At 39.1% G+C, this 26,752-nt stretch overlaps 1 protein-coding gene across 1 annotated transcript; it reads left to right on the forward strand.

Annotated features, from left to right (window-relative positions):
- Nucleotides 1–3,665: 3,665 nt before the first annotated feature.
- SLC25A24 (solute carrier family 25 member 24) lies at nucleotides 3,666–26,752 on the forward strand. The gene is made up of 10 exons (XM_027671893.1): nucleotides 3,666–3,957; nucleotides 14,473–14,599; nucleotides 15,122–15,209; nucleotides 15,678–15,789; nucleotides 18,435–18,593; nucleotides 18,903–19,055; nucleotides 20,212–20,319; nucleotides 21,933–22,100; nucleotides 23,446–23,596; nucleotides 24,269–26,752. Exons 1-10 carry the CDS (start codon nucleotides 3,772–3,774, stop codon nucleotides 24,445–24,447), a joined length of 1,431 nt encoding a protein of 476 aa, XP_027527694.1. The 5' UTR covers nucleotides 3,666–3,771; the 3' UTR covers nucleotides 24,448–26,752.

Genomic DNA, 26,752 nt, shown 5'->3' on the forward strand with positions numbered 1-26,752 from the left:
CAGACACCAAATGATGCAATTCAGCTGACTTACCTTTTAGTCTATTAAAAAAATATATCAAGTCTGCTTCTAGCCTCTGAGGTTTTGTGATATTTATAGCACTTCATCTAAGTGAATAGTATTGATGTAATTTAAATATTTATTGCACATGTATGGATATAACACTAATTAAAAGCTTTTGTTCTAGAAAGTTAAATGCATATATTTTTCTGATGCTTTTGATGGTCTGATACTAATCAGTGTTAAGATAAAAAAGCCTTATAGCACTAAAACCAATATAAATGTTACAGAATTTTAAAGAAAGCATCTTGGGCAAAGATATTTCTTGACTTGGATGTCCTTTGCAGCTCTATAGTTCCTTCAAGCAAGGTAAAAATCAGGAGTGCAAAATGATGATCTATTCAAGACTCCTTTTTAACAAATAGGGACTCTGTAATGATACATCCCCCATACCTGCCACAGAAGACCATTTGTAAAAGAAATTATAGTTATGGTAGTGCCTGCTTCCAAGTAATCCACAAGACTCATTTTCTGGTTGATGTAAATTAGGCAAATCTCTGGATTTGTGATCACTGTCTCAGATGTCACTGCAGGAGGTTAATTAGACCTAACTAGTGTCTGTATCTTTCAAAGAGCAATGGCTTTCTCAGATGTGTACCTGATAGTTTATCTACTAACATGTGCAAAATACCTGAGACTCTCACCTATTTGTCTTATTGCTCTCAGCCAGTCATACTAAAGTCAAAGCATTTAAACCTCCTGCACAGCTCTGTGCTACTTACTCCATTTTCAGGGAGACCAGTGCAAATATGAAAAATTAATTTCACGGTTGCGTCACATCATGGATAAACAGTTGGGCCAATGATATACAGCCGGTTCTTCCAACTTCTGCTGTGTGTGCAGAATCTATTTGCACATGGGCATTGTCTAACCATCAAGCTCTGTTATCTTGCCTTTTCTCTATGGCCTCCACAACTCCTGACAGTACAACATGCTCTATATAAATTATAACTATGCAGGATGCACTTATGAAAGCCAAGCCTGCCAGAAGTAGCTTTTTTTCTTGTTGCTTCAGGAAGAACAAATGCATCTCTTCCTTGATTACCTTGAACTTTGGACTATTGACACTAACTTTTCACATCTGTTAAGGAGAGGTAGAGTTTTTAGGAAAAGATGTCAGTATTTCATTGTGGTTCTCATCTTGATCTTTTATTTATGCTACTTTGTACATTAGTCAATCATGCCCAATCAAACTCTACTTTCAATCCACACTGCTGATTAATTATAGTAGATGCTCAATCGGTCCACAAATTTCTATGTATTGCCACTTAAAGTAACAATTATATTTAACTGATTTTTTTAAAAGTGTGTATATATAATCTATATGTATACACTCTGAAGTTGTTACCGAGGTAGTGTGTCTGTTATTATGCTGCTAGGTAAGATATTAGCACTTAGTGCCTGCAGTTTCTGGTGAGTGCTTGCATATGGCTTCATTGATTGTGTGGAAATGATGAGCTGATGTTGAACCTGTAAATGACATTAGCACACATTATACAGTAAAACTGCCAGAGGCCAGCTGAAGTGTATGCCTCAGGTATTTGGTGTTAATTTTTGAGTGGTTCTAGTTCATGTATGGTCTTAATGTACAAGTACAGTATTTAGTATGATACTATATAAGAAAATAAGTGTAACTCATCAAGACCTTAGATCATGACAATGCTGGATATTAGGAACCTACTGACAGGCAGTGGGAGCTTAGAGTAGCACTGTTTCATTCCCATGTATGTCATATATCTATGTATTATATTCAATAATGGGTAGAGATATTAGTTGCATATTCTGAGTAGTGATAAAAGAGAATGTTGCACTCCTGTACTTCATTAGATAAAGATGTAAGGATGATGGTATGAGGAGAAAAATGGAATCAAAGGCTGCACTACTTAGCAGTATTACATCCCTGGGATGCAGTGACCCTCAGCAATATTCGCATTCCTTATTCCAGATAGGGGTGAAGTATGTTCAGGCTCTGCCTATTCCAATATACAACATTAGCTGTGCTAACAAAGTAACATATTTGTATTTGGACCTGCTTTGTTTTGCATATTTACCAGGTAGGTGGAGGTAGCAGAGTATACTCTTATCAAGTTTCCAGATGTGGGGGATCACCTGGTGTGCTCAAGTACCGGGCTGCCATTCAGAGAGGCTGGAGGAAAGGGGTGACAGGCACCTTATGAAATTCAACAAGGACAAACATGAAATACTGCATATAGGAAGGAATAGTCCCTTGCAACTATACAGACTGGGGAGCAGCTCTGCTGAGAAGGACCTGGGGGTTTTGGCAGAGAGCAAGCTGAGCATGGGCCAGCAGCACTCTGGGCTGTATTAACAGGAGGATGGTGAGGAGATGGAGATTATCCTCTTCTACTCTGCACAAGCTAGACTGTATTTAGACACTCTAGTCCAGTTCTGCGCTGGAAAGTCATGGATAAAGTTGAGAGTTCAGCAGATGGCCACCACAATACCTGGGGGCCGGAGCACTTGCTCTGTGAGGAGGGGCCGAGGAAACTGAACTTGCCCAACCAGGAAAAAATAAGGCTGTGGGGAGGGACTTAAAAGGCCTCGAGGCCTCCACCTTCCTGGTACCTACAGAGTTTACAATGAAAAATGATCAGGATCCTTGTAGTGGGGTATGGTGGAATGATAAAAGACAGCAAGCACAAACTAAAATGACAACAACTCAGAGTGGATCAGAAGGGAAAATCATCTTCCCTGTGAGGACAGTCAGACTATAGGCCAGGCTGCCTGGAGAGATTGTCCAGTTTCCATCCTTGGAGGTCTTCAAGGTTGAAATAAACCTGAGTAACCTGGCCTGAGTTCATGGGTGAGCTTTCTTTGAGCAGGAGATCCCTTACCACCACACTCACTCTGTGATTCAATGAACCTATAACACAACCTGGCAGTCTTTACATATGCAAGTCATAGGAGCGTGTAGCCCTTTTTCAAACACTAGTCCGTGGTCAGACAATGTAGCACATGAGCTTTATTAATTACTCTGTGAGCAAAGCTGCTAAGTTTCTGCTGTAAGGCTGAAATGGGCTTTCCACGATTATGTATTGGCTGAATATGCACCATAAAAGCAAGACTCAATTCAGTGGCAGCTGAAATTACTTTTCACTACAACTCTCTCATGGAGAGCTTGCTTGCTGACATTTTCTATTCATTTGGTATTATACCACCTGTGTCCTTTTCCATTTACTCCACTGATTTATTTATGAAGCCATTATGAAGCAAAAAAACCTAAATGTCTCCTTTTCTAGCCTTTGTTCTGTTAGGCCAAGCAAGCCAAGCTCTTAGGCTGGGAAGGCTCTTCATACACCTTCAACCCAGTCCTCCACCGCTGGGGACTAGAATGAGCCCAAGTATCCAAATTCGGTCTTCTGCAGCGTTGTTGGTGTTTCTCTATTTGTATTGGATACTCTGAGCTGGACACAACGGGCGGGAGCGCTGTGCCGACCCTCAGGGGCTGCCGTTCCCCCTCCCCACCCACGTTCCCCCCCCAGCGGCGCGGGGTGGAGGAAGAGGGCGGGCGGGGAGTGCCGGGGCTCCCTCCCTCCGTCTCTCCCCCGCCCCCGGGCGGGCCCGGCCAGCCCCTCCCTCCCTCCCCGGGCAGCTGCGGGAGCAGCAGCGCGGGCGGTGTCTCCTTCGCGCCCAGCCCGCCGGAGCCGAGGGCTCGTGTCCGTCCGTCTGTCCGCGCCTCACGGCCCCGACATGTTCCAGCTCCTGCGAGGCTTCGTTCTGCCGGCGGCCGCCTGCGACGGGAACAGGGATGGCGACTCCCGGTACGCCAACCTCTTCAGGAAACTGGACCTCAACGAGGACGGCAGGGTGGACATCGCCGAGCTCCAGACGGGCCTCCGGGCCATGGGCATCCCGCTGGGGAAGGAGGCTGAGGAGGTAAGCGTGGGCCGCAGCCGCTGCCGAGGGCTCTGTCCCGGCTCCAAGGGCCGCGGGGAGGGTGAGGAGCCCCGGCCCGGCCGCCCCCCCTGCCCAGCCCGAGGGACGGGCGCGGCCGGGCCGGGGCTGCCGCTGCTGCCGCCGCATCCGGGGGCTCGGGGCCGCTCCTGGATGGACGCGGCCTCGGGCCTGCCTTTTTCCTTCCCCGGAACGCCGTTCCAGCGCCGCGGGCCGTGTTGTACAGGCACGCCCCGGGTTGTAGGCGAAGGGTCCCGAGCGCGTACGGCTGTCGGCGGTTCCACTGCCGAGTGGGTTTACTCATCATGTGTGGACTTTTGACATCCTTAGACTCCTTGTTGGGTGGTACTTGATGGCACATTCCTCTTCCAGCACGATAAATGATAGTAATTTACAGTTTTTATCTATCACTCCACCCATGCATTATCTAGATCAGAGTAAATTAAGGTTTGTTTGAGCAGCACGTAAGTAAATCTGTATAACTGTACGTTGCGATTTCAGAACTAGCTATGTAAGCTAGCTCTCCTTAAACACATAGACATGGAAATGATTCTTGGTATGGACTACCTCAGATACTGAGGCCCTTGTATTAAAAAATGCACACTTGTAGGAGTGGCCATCGAACCACAAAAGAGACAGTGCATTTCCTCGTGGCGTGGCTTCTGCAGCGATCAGTTCAACTGTTACATTGCTTTGTCCCTTCTATCAATATTTTGACCTCAGAAGTCAGTAAAACTTGAGTCATCAAGCATTCCAGTGCGATGCTGACTTATACTAGCAGATCTGATCTGTTACCTAGAAGAGAACCTTCTCTTTCCTAATTACTTTCAGCACTCCCCAGGGATCAGCATATAAAGTCATTTAATGTGCAATTCTGAAGGTGTACGTGTTTGTGTGGTAAGGCAAGTCTGCACTGACAAGGCATGCATGGGTTCAATTAGGCTGAACAGGCACAGGTGAGATCTGTGGGGGAGCTTTTGCTGTAGCAATTCTGTTTGTTTCATTGTGAAGAATGGTTCGAGGGCATTCCACTGCCGTGCTTGTAGTAGCTGTTGCACACTTTCTGAAAGAGCTGCAGGAAAAGGAACTTAATTTTTGACTCCAGTGTTGAGGGGTCAATAATTCAGCGACCTTATGCTAATTGTGGGATACTCTGCCAATGTTTCCCCTATGGTCTCATTATTTGGTCTTTATTTTACCGCTTTCAGGTATTTAGTTTTCTGTCCCCTGTACTTAAGGGAAAAGTATCCAGGAGTCCTCTTGAGTTGAATGGTGTTTATACGAGAGTATAAATTAGAGCACATTTTTGCTTCAGTATTGCTGCTGGTCAAAATCATCTTTACAACAGGCACGTTTTGTGTTCTTAGGTGTTAGTATATAAAGGAGGGACAGTTTGGCCTATTTGGTTATCCATGAAAGTTGTCAGTATTAAGAGCATGACAGTTATGAATTTCAGTCACAGATTATACACACATTGTTGTAAACCTGTTGTACCAGTTTGACTGTAACAGTTTGAGGTTTTTACTTACATTGAACAAAGGGGAAACAGGTGACCAGCTAATTTTCTGGTGTTTAACAAAGGTGGTCTTCCAACATAATTCAGTGAAAGCCCTGAGTCGCAAGTGGTGTGCTGCTGAAGTTTTGAGCAACTTAGAATTGAAGTTCCAAGTTCCTTCTCAAGATCAGTGATCTTCTCTAATAGTGCACATCTGAATAATTGTCAAATTATTCTCAGTTGCTTCAGGATAAACTGAAAGTGAAACCCATGAAGTAGATAAGAGATGATCTAGACATACCTGGATGTAACAGAGAGCAGGAAGTGCTGCCTCAGTTTAAGAAATACAGAGTAAACAAAGCAAGCCATGAGTCATGTGCATTTGGGAGGGGTGGAAGAATTGTTGGAGTGCACTGGAACTTCTGCATGCTCACTGTTTTAAACTCAGTAGTGGGCACAATTTGAACTGGAAACTAGGCTAGTTATATGTAACTGTTAATAACTAGACTTCTTGTAATAAGAGAGCCTCAGTAAGACTAACCTCCATCGTCTTTCCTGCCTTTACGTAGCTAATCTGCTTCTTGTACTTTCTTGCAACTCAAAACTGCCTTCTCCCACTTCAGTTCGAGCTCTAAAGTGATGTTGAATTCAGTCTTTTTACTACTTGGTAAGAAGGTATTTTATTAAAGAAGTCAGATATTGAATCATCATATTTGTGTTTGGAGAGGCAGAAGTAGCATTATAATTACTAACAACTAACGAGTAAGGAATTGAGACATGGAAGTATGACACAACATGGCAAAGTGTCAGCTACTGAACTGCTCAGCCCTGCCAGCATAGTGGCACCATGGCGTGGGCAGACCTTGGGATATTCTAGAGCAGAATAGGCTTCAGTACATCATGACTGGGTCAGAGTCTTAAGCCTTGCACTGTCATTATGTTCTAGATGCTGGCCTGTGTTAGGTTTCCAAAAATCTCTTGCAGGGCTGGCTGCCAACCCATGGGGTGAAATCCATGTACCTGGAAGTGTTGGTCATCATTCTTCTGGGAGGCATTGGTAAAGGGACCATGTGAGCATTACTGGGTTTCACTGCCAAGTCAATTGGTTGATCCCAAGTTGTCATCTTCACTGTAGAAATTATTGTTTGTGCTACTGGTACTACTTTGCTCTTTTGTCTTTCACTGTAATTCCTCTCTAGAAGGAATATGCATGTTTTATAGGATGCAAACCCACTATCCATTTGAGTAATAGACTACCAGTATTTTCTTTCAACCTTCCTCAGTTATCTTGACAGTTTTGTTAATGATGAGACACTCTTTTAGGTGAAGTAACATTGTAGATACAAGAACTGATATGAACCCATGTGGTAAGCTTTGGAGGTAGGTTGCATGTCCCTCTAAGGAAGAATCATTTTTTCCCCATAGCAAGACATCATAGCATGACATGACAGAAGCTCCTGACTTTGTTCTACTTGACCTGCCTTCTGTCAGTGTCTGACAGACAAAAGTAAACCATTGGAAAATCTGGAATGTGTGCTGCTTGGAAGCTGCCAGGATGACACCTGGTTTATATTGTAGTATATTACCTGCCAGGAATGGTTAACTTTGCAAAACGTTGCAAAAGATTCCTGACATAATATGTGAACACCTATGAAAAAGGAATTCAGTGTGGTGACAGTATCAAATATTGCTTTAGAAGCAATATTAACAGCTATTGTACGGTGGTTTTGATTAGTAGAGACACAAAATAGATGCTGGGATCAGATCTCATATGATCTCATCCTATGTCTTCAGAATGCTGTGTCTCGTAGGCGAGAGTACCATAAATGGTGTGAGTAGTTATATCAAGTACTATTTTTGTTCATCCTTTCCTTCTGTTGCAGTCAGTCCTTACAGTAAATCCGTAGGAGGTGAACCCTATATTTCAAGCTTCAGTTTGGAACAGCCAAGCATTCAAATTCAGGTACTATTTATACATTGAATCCTGGAGCTAGGAGTAGGCAGATGTTACTGAAATGAATAACTACATTCTGGAAACAGTATAATGATCTTATTTGGACTGACTGTAGCATTTTGACATAAGTCTTTGGCTACATTAAGGCTCCTTTAGATAAAGAACAGTGTGATGAGACACCTCTGTGTGGTGGAGACAGGGCCTAATGAGACATTTCTCAACAATCAGATTATGGTCTGTTTAGAGCAATCGACTGTTTATGAAAAATTTAGCCCAATCAAGTCTAAAAATACTCAAACACTTGAAATATGTTTCTGCATTTAAACCATAGGAAATTTGGAATTCTGTGAAAGCCCCTGTGCTGTGTTCCACTGCTGTGTCTCAGCACAAGAGGATGGGTGAGAATAGGGCCAGGTGTGTATTGTTTCCTTCTGTGCTTTTCTCTGGCCTCTAAAAACTACAGCTGGATAGTGCTCCAGAGCTTGAACTTATCTTAGCAGTTCTTAGTCCAGAAAGCACACACTTGTTTAGTGACTGAGCTAAATATGTCCTTGAATAATTCTGCACTGCTTTATTAAGATGTTTGCTCTTTTCCTAATTTTGTTAACTTCCCATACATGGCAAAATTAGAAGGCTAGGAGACCAAGTTAACTGAAGTCTCTTCATTATTTTGTAGCTTGGCTAGAAAATTAGAAAAAACACTAATCACTTTGGCAACTTCAAAGAAGATACCTGGGCATTTTCTATCACACTATATCTACTCTTAGATATTATCATATGTGATATGAAGATTCACAGTCTTAGAAGCTTCAGCATTTCCTTGTCTGTGTGTCATTCTTTATGTGAATTGAAGCTTTCTCTCACCTTAATAGTCTGCTAAAAAACTGGTGCTACAAAATTAGAGTAGTCTGGTATCTTTCAGTTTTTACCAAAACGTGATTCTACAGTCACGTCATGTGATTGTAGAAAACTTCCCTTTTCAGGTCATAATAGTTGTGATGATTATGTCTGGTTATGGGGACTTAATTGTGAAATACCTCAAATATCTTCAGTAATATTCAATTGTAAGCAAACATTATTTCATTGTTTCATTATTTTATATATATATATATATATGTAAAATATAGTCGTTGTTTCATTTCCATGTGTACAGCTTCAGAAGCTTTTAACCGATATGTGCTATAGTCTCCAAGTCTCCATATGAAAGAGCAAGATGAATCTTAAGTTTGTTTTAGCACCTTAAACATCCAAGGAGATAAAATGAACTATTTTTGAGTACTAACTTGATAGTTATTTGTCTGAAAAGTGACAGACTACAGTGAGTGATTAATTCTTCCTCCTGCTGCTGCAAAGTGCAAGAATGCCAAGAACTGCCAAATATGGGAAGCCTCACCTCTGAGACATTTCTTAACCATATGTCTGCTAAACCCTTGTCTTGAGACACCAGTGTGTCCCAGATAAACAAACAAGGTAAACTGATAAATCTTTTGAGATGACTAAGGTGGGGATGCCTTTTTAGCAGAGTAGTCTTATTTAATGGGAAAAGTCTGTCTACCAAGTATGTTCAAAGTCAAAAATACCAGTGTAACTTGCAAGGAATGCTGAATGAAAGTTCAAGGATAGTTTGCATCTTCCATGTGTGCTGTTTCAGATTCTTGAAATTTAATTCATAGCTATGAGTTGAGAGAGTTTATCCAGGTCCTGAGGGAGCAGCTTCTGCAAAGCATGTGGGGAGAGCATACTCATGACTTGCATCTTGTCCTTTTTAGTCCTGTTTTCTAGACATTCTGTTACCTGAAATGGACCAGTGAGAAGACCTCTGCCAGTGCTGTCCTGTAGCAGGAAGAATGGTAATTAGGGCAAAGAACAGGAAAGGGAAGCTCTGCAGCTGATAGCAACATCTGCTACTGTCAAGGGTGCAAGTCTGCTGTACTGGAGTGGGGGGCTCTTAATGTCTGTCTGTGGCAGGTTTAAAGAGCCTGCTTGGGTTTACCTGTTGCTGGTATCCTTTGGGGGGCAAGTGAGTAAATATGTATGCAGAATTTGGACAAATTGGGAGGCCGTTGGAGGCACTTCAAATTACTGTTTTGCTCAAAATACAGTGTTGTGTTGGATTTCTGGTGGTGGAGTGTCAGTCTAGTTTGTTAGTGTGTTATGTGGAGTCACTGGGACCTTTCCCTTTATGCTGGATTTATCTCCCAGCTGATGTAGTTTGACAAGACTGACTTTAATAATCTTTACTACTGATTTTGGGTCATCATTTGTGTAGTCTTGGCAAATATAAATAGGAAAAGGACTATTGTTGGGTATGTGTCCAGTAAAGAGAGGAGAGCTGTCTATATTTCAGCTGTAACTGAGTTTGTTTTCCAACTATATTACAGTTAAATAACTTAAAATTGTAGAATGCAGAGCTATGTGAGTGGCTGGTGCTAAAAAAAAATAAAGGTGAAGAGGGAAAGAATTGAAAAAAGGGAAAAGAGAAGGAGGAGGGAATATCATGATTGGTTTTATATATAGTACCTCGGGTTTTAAAAGCAAATGTGAAACTTGCGAATGGATAAAGACATGATGATATTCTTACTGTGGTGGTGGTGTTCTTTATATGCAGTATTTGTAACCGTGCCCTCTGGAACTCCTGTTGCAGCTTGCAGAACAACTAATTGCTACTTGCACCAATTACGTATCTTGAAGTGCTGTTTTTTGCTTATGTCTTGTAGATAGCATGATAGGAAGCCAGTAACTTCTTGTTGAATCACTTCCTTTTAAATAGTCTTTACATTATATTAAATAGCTGACATAACAAGCTGATGAATAGATGATTGGTAATCATTTGCACTCAGCAGCCCTACCTTTCACACACAGTTGAGTTTTGTAAACAGAATGTGAAGGCTTATGCACAATACATAAATAGTGATACTAAATAGTGTAAAAAATGAAACTCTGAAGTTAAAAGTCTACATAAAAGCATTAAGATTTCTAGTGTCTTGCATTCTTTGTCTTTACATTATAGCCATGAATGTGTTAAAGTTCACAACTTTGGCACAGAGTAATCTAATAATTCATCAGGACACTTACAGAGGGTCAGGATTTTTTGAAGTGTATATAAAGCCTGTCCGTAACTCCTTTTTTTTTTTTATCAGACCCGCTGACTTACATTTCCACACCAAATACAGAGGTCTTCTGGAGGAGTAGGAATTCAACACTGCAACATGATTTATATTATGGAGAAAATTTTTAAAAAATATCTTCGGTATTTTAGTCTACTTGTGGCCTTTCACATTGGTGTTGCCTGGTTGTGCAGGACTTTGAAAGCAGCTGTGTTAAGAAAATATGCAGCAGAAAAAGAATAAAAGTAGCAGAATTATTAAAAAAAAAAGGGGGGGGGGGAGAAAAAGGTGACAGTGTCATGACCAAGTAGGTCAGCATAGGAGCATTTTAGTCAGTATGTTTGAAGGCCCGTAGCATTAAAAAGAAAGATGATAGAATCATAGCACTGTTTGGATTGGAAGTGACTTTTAAAGGGCCATGTGGTCCAATCCCCCTGCAATAAACAGGGACATCTTCAACTAGATCAGATTGCTCTGAGCCCCATCCAGCCTGACCTTGAATGTTTCTAGAGGTGGAGCATCTGCCACTTCTCTGGGCAACCTCCTCCAGTGTTTTAGCATCCTCATTGTAAAAAACTTATAAGGAATAAGTAATAAAAATCAACACTCATTTGGTTTAAAACCATTACCCCCTGTCCTATTGCTACAGGCCCTGCTGAAAAGTTTGTTCCCATCTTTCTTTTAAGCCCCTTTAAGTACTGAAAGGCTGCAATAAGGTCTCCCTGGAGCCTTCTCTTCTTCAATCTGAAGAACTCCAGCCTTTCCTCATAGGCACCTTATAGGAGAAATGCTCCAGCTCTCTGATCATCTTTGTGGCCTCCTCTGGACCTGTTCCAACAGGTCTATGTCTTTGCTGTGCTGAGGATCCCAGAGCTGGACACAGCACTCCAGGGGTCTCACAAGGGCAGAGTAGAGGGACGGAATCACCTCCCTTGAGCTGTCGCTCACTCTTCTTTTGATGCAGCCCAGAATGTGATTGGCTTTCTGGGCTGCAAGTGCACATTGCTGGCTCATGTCATCATCTAAACTGTCTTCCTATATCTAATAATTAGCAGTTCTTTACATGGTCACCATTTCATTTTATCTAGTGAATTATCCTTGTTGCTTGGGGTTACAGTTTTTAGACAATGAGAGAAGAAATAGTATGCCTTGAAAAATAAACATTTTCCTCTTGATTCTGGGCCTTTGTAAAGGTGAGGTGATCCCACAGTAAGTCTGTAACAGGAAATGGCGGGTTTTACGAGGCAGGCATGCTGAACATTGTTTCCCAGGACTTCCAAGTGAGTATTGGCATCTAGTTTGGTTCCTGCTCTATTGTTGTAAGCATACCTATTTTAAAATGCAGCCAGTTCTCCTCCATCAGAGAAGTTGGTGAACCAGGCAGTGGCATAGTGACAAGTGACTGTAATTATACAAAATCTGGTAGTATATTAAATGCAGAACAGCAAAGTTGGATTCATTGTTGAACTGAAGAGGAGGTGATTGAATGATGGAACAGTTTACTTGCGGAGGCTGGAGAACCTCCATCCTTGGAGATGTTCAAGACTCAATTGGATGTGGTCCTATGCAACCTGATCTAATCAGATCTAATTAGATTAGACATGCTTTGAGCTGGGGTTGTGCTCAGTGGCCTCCAGAGGTTCCTAAATTATTTGATGCTGTGAATGGGCAGTTTGTACCTAGGACTTAGTGTGCCAGGCTCCTCACAGAATCAAGTATGTGTCTTCCTGCTGGCTATGCCCATGGAGCATATAACCCCCCAGGAGGAAGTTTCTGCCTGACAGGTGGAAGACAAGCTTCTTCCAGTGTTCCTGTTTGTTCCACAAACCTGCGAATTACTGATTTTAATCTGAAACTTTAACACCCACATAATTAGTTCATTTCATAAACACCAAGAGGCTTTTATTTGTATGAACTTTCAGATCTGTACTGAGAGAAAAATCCATGTGCCTGCTGAGGAAACCACACGTTTTTGTTCCCTGTCACTTCTGTTCTGCTGCACTAAGAGTGGCTGACACTGGCTTGAAGTCTGGAAAATAACTGCCAAAACAAAAGTAGGGAATGGAGAGCATGTTTGTGCTTACCCTTTTCTAGTTGTTGCAGTATGAAATCTTCTGCTTTGGCAGATGAACTGAAAGGTGCCCCCCGTCACACACAGAAGTTGCCAGCTCTCTGAACTTCCTAGGAATTTCCGTTTTCTTTGGCTCACGTCATCCTCAGCAGTGGAGGTTTTGTAATTTATAATATAGTTCAAGTTTTGTCATATCTGTGAGGCAGAACAACACTTTCCTTGTTCTGCATTTCAGTTTGTGTGGTTGGATAGCAGTGGGGAACAGTAAGAGTTTGTGTTGACTAGAACTCACTCCAAGTGAGTACAAGTGCCACGTAAATCACCTCAGTAGCGCGTGGGAGCCAAGCAGGACACTCGGACCCTGTGGCATGAGGTGCCATGCATGGAGCAAAAGATGGGTTCAGATTACAGTGTCTTTGAGGAGGGGGACTCTTTTTGGGCTAGAGTAATTTTTAATGGTGGGTTTTGGTTAGTTTTTTTATTTGTTTGGGTTTTTTTGAATGATTAATCTGTTAGCCTTTCTTAATTTCTTGTTAGAAGGTCATAGTCAGGAGCGTATCCATAAACTTCCATAAATGTAAGCTAATTTTTTTTTGTAATGGGAAATTCTGAATAGCTCCAACTATATTGACAAGGGCATGAAACTGAATTGATGACTATATCTTTGTTGACAGGTTATTAATAGAAATTACAATCAAGCTGGACTTATGACTATACTAAGAACACTATTTTTCAAAGCTGATACCAAACCCCTTTGTCTAAATATGTGGTATCTTGAGTTGATTTTTTTTGATGCAATTTACTGTATTATGGGAAGTAAATAATTTGCTTGTTTCACTGTGGTGTACCACATAATTTTCCTCCATTTTGTTGAGAAATCTTTGATAATCTTATCAATTTTGATTTTTTGAGATGAAATGTTAAAGTACGTTACTTTTTATAGAGGGATAGGAAAGATGAATGAGGCCACATAAATGCACTCAGATGCCTTAAATTTTTTTTCAGACACCTTCAATGAATACACCAGTTTTCAGCTTCCTTTGTGTTCAGTTTCTGTAGGCTAGAACTTGTTGGACTTTGGTCTTTTGAGGACTTCTGCTAATTAAAGTGGAGTAAACAGAATGATTAAAAGCAGATTTTGCAGATTAGAACAGCCGTGCAAATCTTGTTGAGAGTTACTTTCCCCCGAAACTCGAGTTGTGCACGGCAGTCTGGCAGATAGAAGGGACTTGGAAGCCTGAGCTCTGTTTCACATTTGTTTCCTGGCTATTGTGTGCCATGTATTGAACTCAGTTGATTTTTACATGTAAATGTTTCTATCTGCAGGGCAGTTAGTAGGAAGCACATGCAAAAAAGGAAGATAAGTGTGTCTGTACTTGGTACAAGTTTGTTTAAGATTGTAGTCAGGGCAGTTGGAAGCAGAAAGCCCTGGTCTCAAAAGCTGGGAGATGGAAGTGCTAGTTGGGCAAGATCTTTGTATTTTTTTTTTTTTGGTCAGCAGTTAAATTGTTAAATATTATTTGTATTTTTATCTTTATAATTCATAATTAATAGACCACTGGATTAAGAGGATAATCAAGATTATGTTTGTTTAATTTGACTGACATATTGACAGATTCCATGTGTAGGAAACTCACAGGCTTAAACTTGTCTCTTTTGTGATTTTGTCCTGTCCTGTCCCCCACTTCTTTCTCCACAAATTATTTGATACCTGTATGTAAATAATCAATAATGCTTTCTCAAATATATATTTACTGACGAGTGTTTTCTCTCTTTATGAAAATATGAGTACATTAAATTCTGAAACCAAATGGTGATTTGTGACCTGGTGTAATTTGGAAAAGTCAACCGCTGAATTTTCTCTCAACAGAAAATTTTTAAAGCTGGAGATATTAACCAGGATGGACAGCTGGATTTCGAAGAATTTATGCAGTACCTTAAAGAACATGAGAAAAAGATGAAACTGGCATTTAAGAGCCTGGACAAAAACAATGATGGTATGCCTTGATTTATTTTATTTGTTCAAATATCATTTGAAGAAACTGTATGTTAAAAGCAATTCAACTTATATTCTTTGTCTGAAATGGAAAAAAAAGTTGTGAATATGGAACCTTTACTTCTTTTCCTTAATAGGATCATAATTATAGTTTACTACAGATTGTAATAATAAGTTATTGTAGTCTTCTTTTCTTTCTGTTATTTTCCAAGTCCATTGAACTGGGGCTCTTTGTTTCCCAGATGGAGAAACTATAAGGAAATTTTTAACTATTTCTACCTAGTAAAGATAAAACAGTTTCTAACTGAGTGTTTGCATTCAGTTTGGTTGCATGATTTTAATGTACTTGGCTTTGCTCAGTCCTTGTAGTAGGCAATCAAAATACATCATCCGTATTTAAATTGATTTTAAATTACCTTTGCTATTATGCAGGTGTTACAATAGAACCTAGTGAACTCCAAGGTGCTAACTGTTGTAAGATCCATGTTTTAAATATGTATCATCTTTCTTTTAATGTTTCAAGGAAAAATTGAAGCATCAGAAGTTGTCCAGTCCCTCAAGATACTGGGTATAAACATTTCAGAAAAACAGGCAGAAAAGATATTGCAAAGGTCAGGAATTACTATTTCTTGAAGTATTTTAAGCTTCTTTGTATTATAAAGTATTTTTATAACTCAGAGAACAGAATAAATGGGATTATAACTTTGAAAAGTGTTGGTACTTTCAGTGGTGCCTTTATGGGAATTCTCATGTATTCCGTCTACTCTTGGATAATATTAAGTGGTCACTATTGGAGCATCTGGTTCTGGGAGGAGAATGTTATTCATTTCCCTGTAAATGTTGATATAATGAAGTGTTATATTGTGTTTTTAAAGGGAATATGCCAGATGCACTTGGATAGGAAAAGCATAGTATTAAAAGGCCATGGCAGATTCAGCCTTGAAGTTGCCATGTGGAATTGACAGTTAGTTGTCACTGATGTGATGGACAGAAAAAAAAAGGGCAGGGGGCAGGCAGGAAAACACAACAAAACCCCATCCCTGCTACTGTTTCCTTATATATGTTCAATTTCTTTTCAGTATTGATGCTGATGGGACAATGACAGTAGATTGGAATGAGTGGAGAGATCATTTTATGTTTAATCCAGCTACAGACATTGAGGAAATAATTCGATATTGGAAACATTCCACTGTAAGTTCAACTTTTCTTTTAACTTAGTACAGCTTATAAATTCATCTCTGCTGTGTTAATTTGCAATATTGAGTATAACAGCTTCACACTTATTATATTTCAAGCATACCTATGTTTAGAATTGTTTGATTTTCCTTTTCACTTTGTGCTCTCCCATGTGCCAGCAGGATAGTGTCATGTGAGCTTCTTCTCTACAAAGCACTTGGTCTAAACTTTGCAAGTAATTATCAGTAATTCTTAGGATGGAATCCTTTTCCTCCTTTGGAGATATTCCACAGAAAAATAATAACCACAATATTAAATATTTTTCTTCTCTACACATCACAGTATATTTTTATGTTCTGTGCTTTTCATTTGTTGTAATAAATTATATAGACATTATATAGACTGTTGCTTGTGCTGAAATTAGTATTTGCATTTATATAGTAATATAAAATCACTAGTGTCTGTAGTGATGATTTTCTGTGCACATGTTCTCACACTCTTTTGTGCTATAGAATTCAAAAATGACAGAATATACAACAATAGGATATCCACTCTGCAAATAAATTTTTAAAGTTATTATTGAATGGAGCTCTTGTCACCTCAGTGACTGACTTTTAAGAACAATAAGTAAACCAATAGTAATCCTGTTTGCTATATATCCTTCCTGTAGATTTTTGGACTAAATAAAGTTAGGTAAAGACAGATTGCTTTGAATATAGTGAGACCATTTGTATCTCCAGGGATAAGTCAGCATTTCCATAATAAAAAACAGTTTGTGAGATCTGAGAGCTTTGAATGTTTCACACTATACAATCTCAATCCAGGAATGCTTGCCAAAAGAGAGTTAGCTCCCTGTTTGCTCAAGAGAGCACTTGAAGCACTGCTATGAGATCAAATAGCCCTGGTCCCAGCTTCCTTTGCGTAAAAAAACCTTTGCTTTAATAAAATGCTGCTTTTTACTATTATTAAACATAAGATCTATATTTTTCTTTTTTTTTTTTTTTAATGAAATGTCATTAATTAGCCCCAAGAAACAACTCTGGGAGCCTCTTGTGTTCTTAGTGTTGCAGTCAGCTGATGACCCAGTTATCACAGCAAGCAAAATCCAGCTACACGGCAACACAGCTGCTGTTTCAGATAAGAGCAGATGTGAGACCTCCCAGCCTGGCTGGCATTGACAGCTCTTTCAATTCTGTTTTTATTGTAAAATTTTAATACTACCAGACTCTTCCAAGCAGATAACTGCATTGGCATAGACTTATTATGAGTTGGTAGCTGTGGCCTGTCTGTTATAAAGGCCCTCAAATTTATCTTTTTTTTTCTTAGTTGCATTTAGGTCTCAGTAGGCACAAGGTTTAAACCCTGGTAGATGATCATAATATCTCTAAGAACATTGAATTTATATTTTGAGACTTCTGATTGATCTTTTGATGTTTCCATGTAGTTGAGCAACTGATGACACCTTACATGGAAACCATGAATGGCAGAAAGATGAAAGGATTTTCCAATTGATCTCTTCTGTGTTCAGTATCCAGAATAGTTGGTGCTTATCCTGTTTGTCCAGTGGCAATATTTATAGTCTGCATTCTGCAATTTTTGTTCCACATGACCAAGACAGTAGTCTGTCTACTGACAGATAGAGAATGCAGCGTAAATTAGGGATATAGTGTCTACAATTAAAGTCAACAATAATTTAAAAGGTTTATCTGTTAACATGCTTTCTGGACAGTACTTGCCAGTTATTAAAATATTCTTGCTCCTTTTATAAGTTTAATTTATGTGTAATATCATGTTTGCATTATCTACGTGTATTTTTTCCTCATATGTCATGGTTGCAAGTTACACATAAGAACAAAGACTGTTTTAAGTGATATGTGAGATTTCATAGTCTTATGTCTTGGACAGCTTTATCACTAAAGCCTGCAGTAATGTTGTTCTTTGATCAAATTGAATGGTAATACAAATGTGCACCTCTTAATGAAATTTCAAACTTTTATAGCTGAGAAAAATTATTAAATGTGTTTTTCAGTACAGCTGATGATAAGACAATGTATAAAACATTAGTCAAACTTCTAATTATTTAAGGTAATACACAGCAATTACCAGAAATAGAATATTTTGCTGTATCAGCTGTAAAAATGCTACTTGAAAATGTTAGGGAGAGTAGGGGGAAGGGGACATTCCACATATGTGTGAATAAATTACCGTGAGAGAGAAATCTCTTGTTAGCATCCTTAGGAGATTACCAAACTAATCCCAGAAGGCTGTCTGGTGAAAGGTTAGCTGCAACATATAAGCATTTGAGCTTTAGTGCTGACTGTAAAGGACTGCTGATCATGACAGAATGTCTTTGCTTGGGCCATACTCAAGGCGGAACTTTGTCGTAATTTTTAATGATGATGGTGCTGTCTTTGAAATGGTGGGTCTGTGGTGTTATTACTCAATATCTATGTAGAAGTGACTAAAAGTTGCTTTTCACTGAATAGCAATGCATAGCAAGTTAATTATAGAATGTAAATTAGAGCTGTTTTCTTATTTTTTAACTAGCATTCTATTTACAAATTCTTAAGTGATATGTTAATTTGAATTAGAACTGTTGATAAAGTTGAGGCGATGGAATGAGACAGTTATTTGTGCATCTTTGCTTTGGATTCTAAAAGGTGTTGGATATAGGAGATAGTTTGACTGTTCCAGATGAGTTCACGGAGGAAGAGAAAAAGACTGGGCAGTGGTGGAAGCAGCTGTTGGCAGGAGGAGTGGCTGGTGCTGTCTCCCGGACAGGTACAGCACCGTTAGATCGCCTTAAAGTGATGATGCAGGTAGGTGCAATGTCCCAGAACTTTTTGGTTTCCAGTGCATTGGTTCAGTATCTACGTTCTGGAGGTCTAGTTATGTTTTGACAATTTCCATGTTTTGTGTTCATGAAAATTGTCTTTTCCATAGTCACGTGGACTATGTAAGCAAAATATTACAGTACTTGTGCCACTAAAATAAGATTTTTTTCAATAGTGGATGTGGCTTTGCTAGTTGATATATTTAATCAGTTTAATATTGATGAGTTTTATAAGCTAATCAGAGCAGTGTTCTTTACTGTGACTTTGATTTTTTTTAATTTTTTTTTTTTTTAGGTTCATGGTTCAAAATCAAACAAAATGAATATAGCCAGTGGTTTCAAGCAAATGTTGAAAGAAGGTGGTGTCCGATCCCTTTGGAGGGGAAATGGTGTAAATGTTGTGAAAATAGCTCCTGAAACAGCTATTAAGTTCTGGGCTTATGAACAGGTAGGATGATAAATCAGGAATGAAAACAATGGTAAATAAAATACTACATCACTCTCACTGTTCATTATTTGCACTGTTGTATTATACAGGAGTTCTTGTCATGGTTGGGGATTTTGTCACAGTAATTTAGGGTGACTTTCAGATTTAAAATAGTCTATTCCATTAATAGAATACTTAGTATTAGGCAGATTTTGCTATTGTATTATAAGTAGTGTACATAAACTAAATCTGTCATACATTTTAAACTGTCTTCCAGTCTGCATGGCTTTGTATGAGCCCTGCTTTAATACCTAGATTGTTCCTTCAAAGTGACAACAACTGAAAACTTAGCACATTATGCTAGCTGAACTTACACAGGATTCATTTAAAGTCAAATATCACAGTGCTATGATGCCCTCATCCTGGATTTCAGAGTTATATTTACCTCTGAATCAGCTTTAAGCATCATGTTAAGGCCTAATCCTCCTTTGGAAAATGAACTCCCATTCTGGTGTATTTAAATGAGCTTTATTTTTCCTCTGTGGAGCTTGCTAGTGCTTCAAGTAAGTCTGAATGAAGATACTGTGCATTTCTGTACAACTAGGAAATAAAAGCAACAAAAATCAAATAAACTTGGGGATATTGGTAGACTGAAGTGCAGATTTAGGTACCACAGAGTAACCTTGGGCACGTTATTCCTTACTCTTGTTCAGCCTTTCAGGAGCTGATGATGCATTCTTGCATGATGGTGTCTCTGCCTGGCAGGACACAGTATGTAGAGCTCTCCAAGTACCTCTGTCAAATTGCCAGTTGATCCTTGCAGATCCAGTTTTCCAACCAAAGAATGCAAGGAGTAGTTTGGTTCCAGTTTGTTTTCTGGTGTCCATAGTGAGGGTACCCTTGAGTTGGCTGTGGAACACTCAACAATACTGGGGGCGACTGAGGTGTTTAATGTAAAGGATTCTTGTAGGCTGGAATGTTTATTGTATTCTGGAGAATCACAGAGCTGCAGTGAGAATAGTTCTAAATTTGTTGGGTTAGTAAATGTAACTGTAAATACACGAGAAACTAAGTACAGCTTGAAAAGACATTTTGTACTGTACTCTTGCCTTTCATAGTAACTCTTGCCACTCCTAAAAAGCGTGTGATGTTTATTTTATGTGTTTTAACTATACAGTATAAGAAGATACTCACTAGGGATGATGGAAAGCTGGGCACTGTTGAAAGATTTATATCTGGTTCTTTGGCTGGAGCAACAGCACAAACTTCTATTTATCCCATGGAGGTAAGTAACAGAGGTACCAAAGAGTAACCAAGTATTTGCTTCATTTCCAAAGTAAACCCCATTTTGCTCTTGCAAATATTGTAAGGATTCCTTTCTAGTCTTATATCCTAATTTATTTTTACTTTGGACTTCCTTTCAGAGTTTCAGTGCTAGGCATTTTAGAATATACTATGTTCTAATTGGTTCTTGTAATTTTCCCTTGTATTTGGCTGTATAATACTGTTTAAAAACAATATTTAAATTAAATCTAGTTCAGGGAAAAAAAATTACTGAAGAACACAGTTAAAATTCAGTACGCATTTAAGCATTTTCTGAATTGGGCATAAATCCTTTTCCCACCGTATGTAAGCAGAGATTGGTGTTGTCTGTAGCAGAACTGAAGTTGTGTTGCATTATAATGGGAATCTGCATCTGATAAGGAGAGCAGCATGGAAGAAGGATGTAACAGCTACAGCTGGGGCTGGCTGGATTGGCTGCTCTTTCCTCTGTAGGACACATTTGAAGGTGGCACTACACGTTGCAGTGTAAAAAGTGTTAATATATTAACTGCTCTAGTGTAACTATTTCACAGCATTTCACAGAAGTAGGGTGTACTTCCTTTACTGCTGGTTCCCCAGAAAGTTTTTCAGTTGTGTAAATACATGTTGGAATATATGTTGGGTCTGGGAGTAAACCAATACCAACATCAAGGTTTGCTAATTATGCAAAATATACCCTTAAACAGGGTGTCAGTAGGAATAGAAAATATCTGTTTTCACTGTTGAAGTGATAATGATCTCTTTAAAGAGCATCCTTGCTGTTACAGGGGCTGAATCTCAGCTAACCTGAGTACAGAGATGGGTTAAATTAGGGAATAACTGAAATGTTACATAGGTTGTCTGGATTACACTGATCAATGGAGACAGATGAACTATTCTACAATAACATGTTCTGGTCTTCCTAAAAGACATAGTACTGTCCTAGAAGTGTTTATTAGGCTATTTCTAAGTAATAGAGAAAAGCCAAGTGCCAGGAAACTCCTGAGGAAGCTGCAATCTTAGGAGGCTTTAAAGTAGGCCAAATTTTGCACAGGAAATGTCTTCAGTGGTTTCTTTTGGATTCTGTTATTAATTTCTTCATCCTAAGGTGCTGTACAGACTTACTTGCATTATTAATCAGGTGCTGGGTTTCAGTAGTGAGACACAATCTTTATATTTCTTAACTACCTCTCTAAGTGTCATGCTTTTCAAAAAATTATTTTCTTCATATGCTTTGGTGTTCCCAGACCAGAAGTGGGATCTGTTGGTATGTTAATGCTCTCACTTGTTCCTTAGCTGATGCTTCATTGAATATTGCCCACACTGTTGCCTTCAAGTTGATCAAAAATATGGCTGTTTTAATCAAAAAGTCTAAGAATTTGTAAGCTAGTTTATGGTTTTGTGTGGTGCTCTGCACTAAGGATAGACCTGAAGAAGCCTGCTGCTAACAAATACTTGCCAGAAATCATTACAAAGGAGGCTTGAAGCACCAAAATGCAAAGCAGTTCCAGAGAATTGAAAAAGCAGAGATATACTGTGTATATAATAGATTATAAAATAGGTAATTAATTAAAGGTACTCTTTTTTCCGTTTTAGGTTTTAAAGACCAGATTGGCTGTGGGTAAAACAGGGCAATATTCTGGGATGTTTGACTGTGCTAAGAAGATTTTAAAAAGAGAAGGTCTAAAGGCTTTCTACAAAGGCTATATTCCTAATATTTTGGGTATAATTCCTTATGCTGGCATTGACCTTGCTGTTTATGAGGTGAGTTCAAGGTTCTTCACCCACAGGGTGGTTGGGCACTGGAACAAGTTTTGCCAGGGAAGTGGTCACAGCACCAAGACTGACAGAGTTCAAGAGGTGTTTGGACAATACCCTCAGGCACATGGTGTGACTCTTGGGGATGGTCCTGTACAGGACCAGGAGTTGGACTCAGTGATCCTTGTGGGTCCCTTCCAACTCAGCATATTCTGTGATTCTGTGAGTTTAGATCACTGAACACATGTAGCTGTCACCAGTTACTTTACAAAAAGCGTAAATATTCTTTACAATGTCTGTATCATTAGTTAGATTTGTAATATGCTTGTATTATTACAGTTGCCTTTGATTGAAAATAGGCAAATGAGACTTCCTCTAGTCTTACTAGACTTCAGTATTTCTGGTTGCCCCTCCTGCAGGAGTGCCTGTGCAGATGGGCTCTTACAGGCAACAGTACCAAACAGGAAATGTTCTTAGACAGGATTATATAGACTTGGCAGTACACTGTGCTTGCATACTAAACTAACCCTGTTAGACTGGAACATACCATTCTATAGTAAATATGGGCCTTAAAAACCTGATAAGTTATTCATATTATGGTACCTATCCTGCATTTATGATAGTTAATATATTTTTTTTTGCCATTTTCTTTGATTTATAATTGGATTATATTAACCTGAACTTCTTGTGTATCTGTGCATGTCACCAAAATTCTTTGTGGCTGACATAGTTGTTCTGAGGAATTTGAAACACCTCTGTCTTTGCTTTTGAGAGGAACTGGTACCTATTACACTCACCAGCAATGTTGAAAATATTTTATCTACCTTAGATGCTATGTGTTGCTTCAAAGTGGGTTAAATAACTCAGACACATAGACTATTTTTTTTCCTCGTCTAGATAAATCTTTTTTTTGACACTGCATTAGTAATCAGCAGAATTGCTTGAACATACGTTTTCAAAACTGCATGGAATTCTTTTTCCCAATTTGCAACCTTTTTTCTGCATGAGGTGATGTGCACAGCTGAGCAAGCTTTTGTTGCACCCTGTGGGGTGCTGAGTTGGGTTTTCCTCCTCTCCTCAAAGTATTATGGGTCTAGAATGTGAGCACTGTTCCTGCTGCTGGATCTTTTAAGGATTTCTCTTCTAGGTACTAACTACTGTACTCTGCTTTAAGTCCTTGCCTGTGTCCTAAGGTGTTTACCTGTGGACTTTAAAAGTCAGCATGTAGGACTAGTGTAGTAAAATTGGTGCTTTTCAGGATTGAGCCCTTAAGGTCCGTTATGAATAAGTATTTGTTTACTTTTTTGAATGCAGATATCTTGTGTTACTATTTAATTTTATACCTTGGCAGCTCTTAAAGAGTACATGGCTAGAACACTATGCATCAAGCTCTGCCAACCCAGGTGTTTTTGTATTGTTGGGATGTGGAACTGCTTCCAGCACATGTGGGCAGTTAGCCAGTTACCCTCTGGCTCTTATCAGAACACGCATGCAGGCTCAAGGTGAGTTGTCTTGTACTGAAAATATATCTGTGTGGTCACATCAAAATTGTATTATTTGGAATAACTGTAGCAGAGACATAGGAATAAAAAAAAAAAAACAAAAAACAAAACAAACTTGGAAAAACCAAGGACTTATCTGCAAAATTCTTCTTAATGTTGGTCTCTTCTCCCTTTTAGCCCCAACACTGTTGTTCTTCATACTTGATTCAAAAGTAACATTTTGGACACTGGTTCTCTGTATATTCTGAGAGCCACATTCCATAGAAGACTACCAGACATAGAGCCCCTGTCATAGTCTGGGAGCACTTTTCTAAAATGTAGAATGTTTCCTAAATTTTACATATTAAATAGCAGAGCTTGCATTGTCCTGTGAAGGCAGACAAGGTTTGCTGTGGAGGACATTGCATAAAGACAGCTTCATAGTTGAGATTTTTATTTGATAGGTTTGTGCACTTAAGGATAGGAGCCTAAATTTCTAAAGGAATATAGATGGATAATGCTTTTCAGTGGGATTTAGACGCAGGAATATCTCCCAAATGTCTGGGAATAAAAAGATCTCTTTTCAGTGGCCCTAGGGGTGAATAGCAGGCTCACCACCCAGGTATTTGATACTTGCCTGAGAAGTTTAATATTACTCAAACTGTTCTATAACACACTATATTTTTGTTCTAGCCTCAGTGGAAGGAGCTCCACAGCTAAGCATGGTTGGTCTCTTTCAAAGAATTATTGCTACAGAGGGACTCCGAGGACTATACAGGGGCATAGCCCCTAATTTTATGAAAGTGCTTCCAGCTGTCAGCATCAGCTATGTTGTATATGAAAAAATGAAGCAGAATTTGGGAATAGCATGAGATGAAGGAAAAAGGTGAGATGCTTCTAATGTGGTTGGAAACACCATAATAATAATGTTTTCTCAAGTAATCTGCTCTCACAGTTCGAGACAGATCTTCGTGGAGAGATGCTGCAACTTCTACTTTTGTCCTTAAGTGGGAAGAAACTTTCTTAAATTTTAGTTCACCATTTCTAAACAGATACCTATATTGCACTTTAAAATGTCACTGAGTTGAAAAAAAAAATCAAGAAACTGTCTTTAAATCAACAGTATGTTTTTATTTTTAGGAAATCATGCATATTTTGCTCTCTCTTTTTTTTATTGTCTTTTCTAAATGTGTATTTGTCTTGGATCAAACCAAAGGTAGGAGAAGTTTATACTGCCTTGATACTGAATATATGAAAGTATGAAAGTGACTTTTTGTTCTGTCATGCTGCCTACACTCAAGCAATTCACAGGTGACATTTTGCATGCCTAGAAGTAAGCACTTTTGTTATTTTTGAAGACTGAATGTTAAGTTCGTAAGAAATAGGATGTTGGATACAGATAAGGATGGAGTTACACATTACTAGGTAGTCTATCACCTTTTATCTTCAGGCAGACCTGTTTTTTCTGTTAGTTAAAGAGCCTGACAAACTGCTGTTCCATGGTATCAGGATACCTCGAATGGATTTACACGGTATTTTTGTAATACAGTCAGCGATTTTGATACCTTGCTTCACTGGACCTGCTTTTCATTGCACCTGTAAATGTTAGCACCATTAACCATGGCAAGCTTTGGGTTACAGCTGCATGTTTTATGGGAGCATAATACAGAGGAACAGAAAAAGCTTTGGTTATTATATCCATTCCATACAAGTGCAAGTTGCTGTTTAAAAACAGAGTGGCAGATCTGGTATTAAGCTGGGTGGTGATTGTAGTACAGCCAGTAGCAGAGCTCTTCATAGCTGCCTTGGGAAGAGAAATGCTTCTCATTTTGGACTTTCCATTCTTTCCCTTATTCAGAGGGCTGCAGTCCACTATGTGCTTTTAGCCACAGAGGATTGCATTATTATGTAATGGTTTTACAGGTCTGTCATGCACGACAAATCCTCCTTCCCTTGCTCTTCCGTGCACAGTGGCTGTGTGTGTGAAATTCAGACAGGGAAATACTGAAGTGTTTTGTCCAAGTGACCAACTGGCAGTGCTGATCTCAGGTGCCCATCAGATTGATGTTCATGTAGCAAGCAAAGCATGCACGTAGACCTTGTTAGTGCTTGAGAAACAGCTCCTTGTCAAAAAACAAAGCAGCACTTCTTCAATGCAGAAAGTTAAGCATTTCCAAGTACTTCCAAAGTGACTTTTTTTTTTTTTGAGGGGCACACATTTCAGTTGCCTTGAGGCTTGAACACTGAAATAGATTAACAATTATTACTGAACTCATTTCTTAGGCTTTTTCTGCTTTCTGCAATGAGTGGTGTCTTAATCTTGGTAAATTCAAGATTATACTTACCTTGACCTTCTAAAAGCAACTGCTCTTAGACCACTTCCTGAAATTGGATTACCGAAGGAAGAACTTTGTTCCTTTAAGGTCATTAAGGGTCTCCTTTTTAATTCTTTTTCTTAGGGGGTGGTTTTTTTTGGTTGTTTGGGGTTTTTTAAACAAATGAATAAGCAAGCATAAATAATTGCCTGAACCTCCCTTGTTCCACATACTATTTGGGCCATATTTTGCAAACAGCAGTCACACGTAAATCTTTGATCAGTGCTTCCATGGCTGCTGTTTATTCCATAAACTGATATATAACAACTCCATAAAACCTGTATTATACAATGTTGTTTCATCAGATTTCAGAAAATGGCAGCTTTAGCTGTGTATTTTGGCCTTCCCTTTAGGGAAACCTTGGACTTTGCACTTTTTTAAAAAAAAAACGAAAAAACAAAAAATCCAAATCGTTCATATGTATAATGCCTTTCTAATCTGAGTGTTTCTTGGTTTTGCCAATATTGTTGTATCTTTGTGGGATTTGTGAGATCAACTGCTGATCATTTTGTTTGACTGTGACCAATGAGCAAATGTATTGTGTGTGTGTGATGTCAAGATGACTTTCGCAGTTTCTATCTTCTAGACTTCCTCCATTTTGTTTATAGTGTGCAAGTGCCATTATGAGTATTGAAAATTATGGTGATCTTTTCAAATGTTGAAAAGATGGAATGTTTCAAATTTGGTTTTTCATTATGTGCCTTGATGATGACTGTGTTCTATTGTGTATTCTTTGTCTCTTAAATGTATGACCTTTTTAGCTTTATAAAACTACCAATAAATCTTTGTTTCCTTATCTGGC

Source organism: Neopelma chrysocephalum, unplaced genomic scaffold (assembly GCF_003984885.1).
Source record: "Neopelma chrysocephalum unplaced genomic scaffold, ASM398488v2 Primary Assembly neopelma1_97222, whole genome shotgun sequence".
NCBI classification, from domain to species: domain Eukaryota; kingdom Metazoa; phylum Chordata; class Aves; order Passeriformes; family Pipridae; genus Neopelma; species Neopelma chrysocephalum.

What these genes read in the sequence shown, in the direction of transcription:
- SLC25A24 (XM_027671893.1), top strand. Translation starts at nt 3,772, where the DNA reads ATGTTCCAGCTCCTGCGAGGCTTCGTTCTGCCGGCGGCCGCCTGCGAC. An exon ending in GCCTTAAAGTGATGATGCAG is followed by an intron (nt 18,594 to 18,902) that starts GTAGGTGCAATG and finishes TTTTTTTTTTAG; the next exon opens with GTTCATGGTTCAAAATCAAA. An exon ending in CTTCTATTTATCCCATGGAG is followed by an intron (nt 20,320 to 21,932) that starts GTAAGTAACAGA and finishes TTTCCGTTTTAG; the next exon opens with GTTTTAAAGACCAGATTGGC.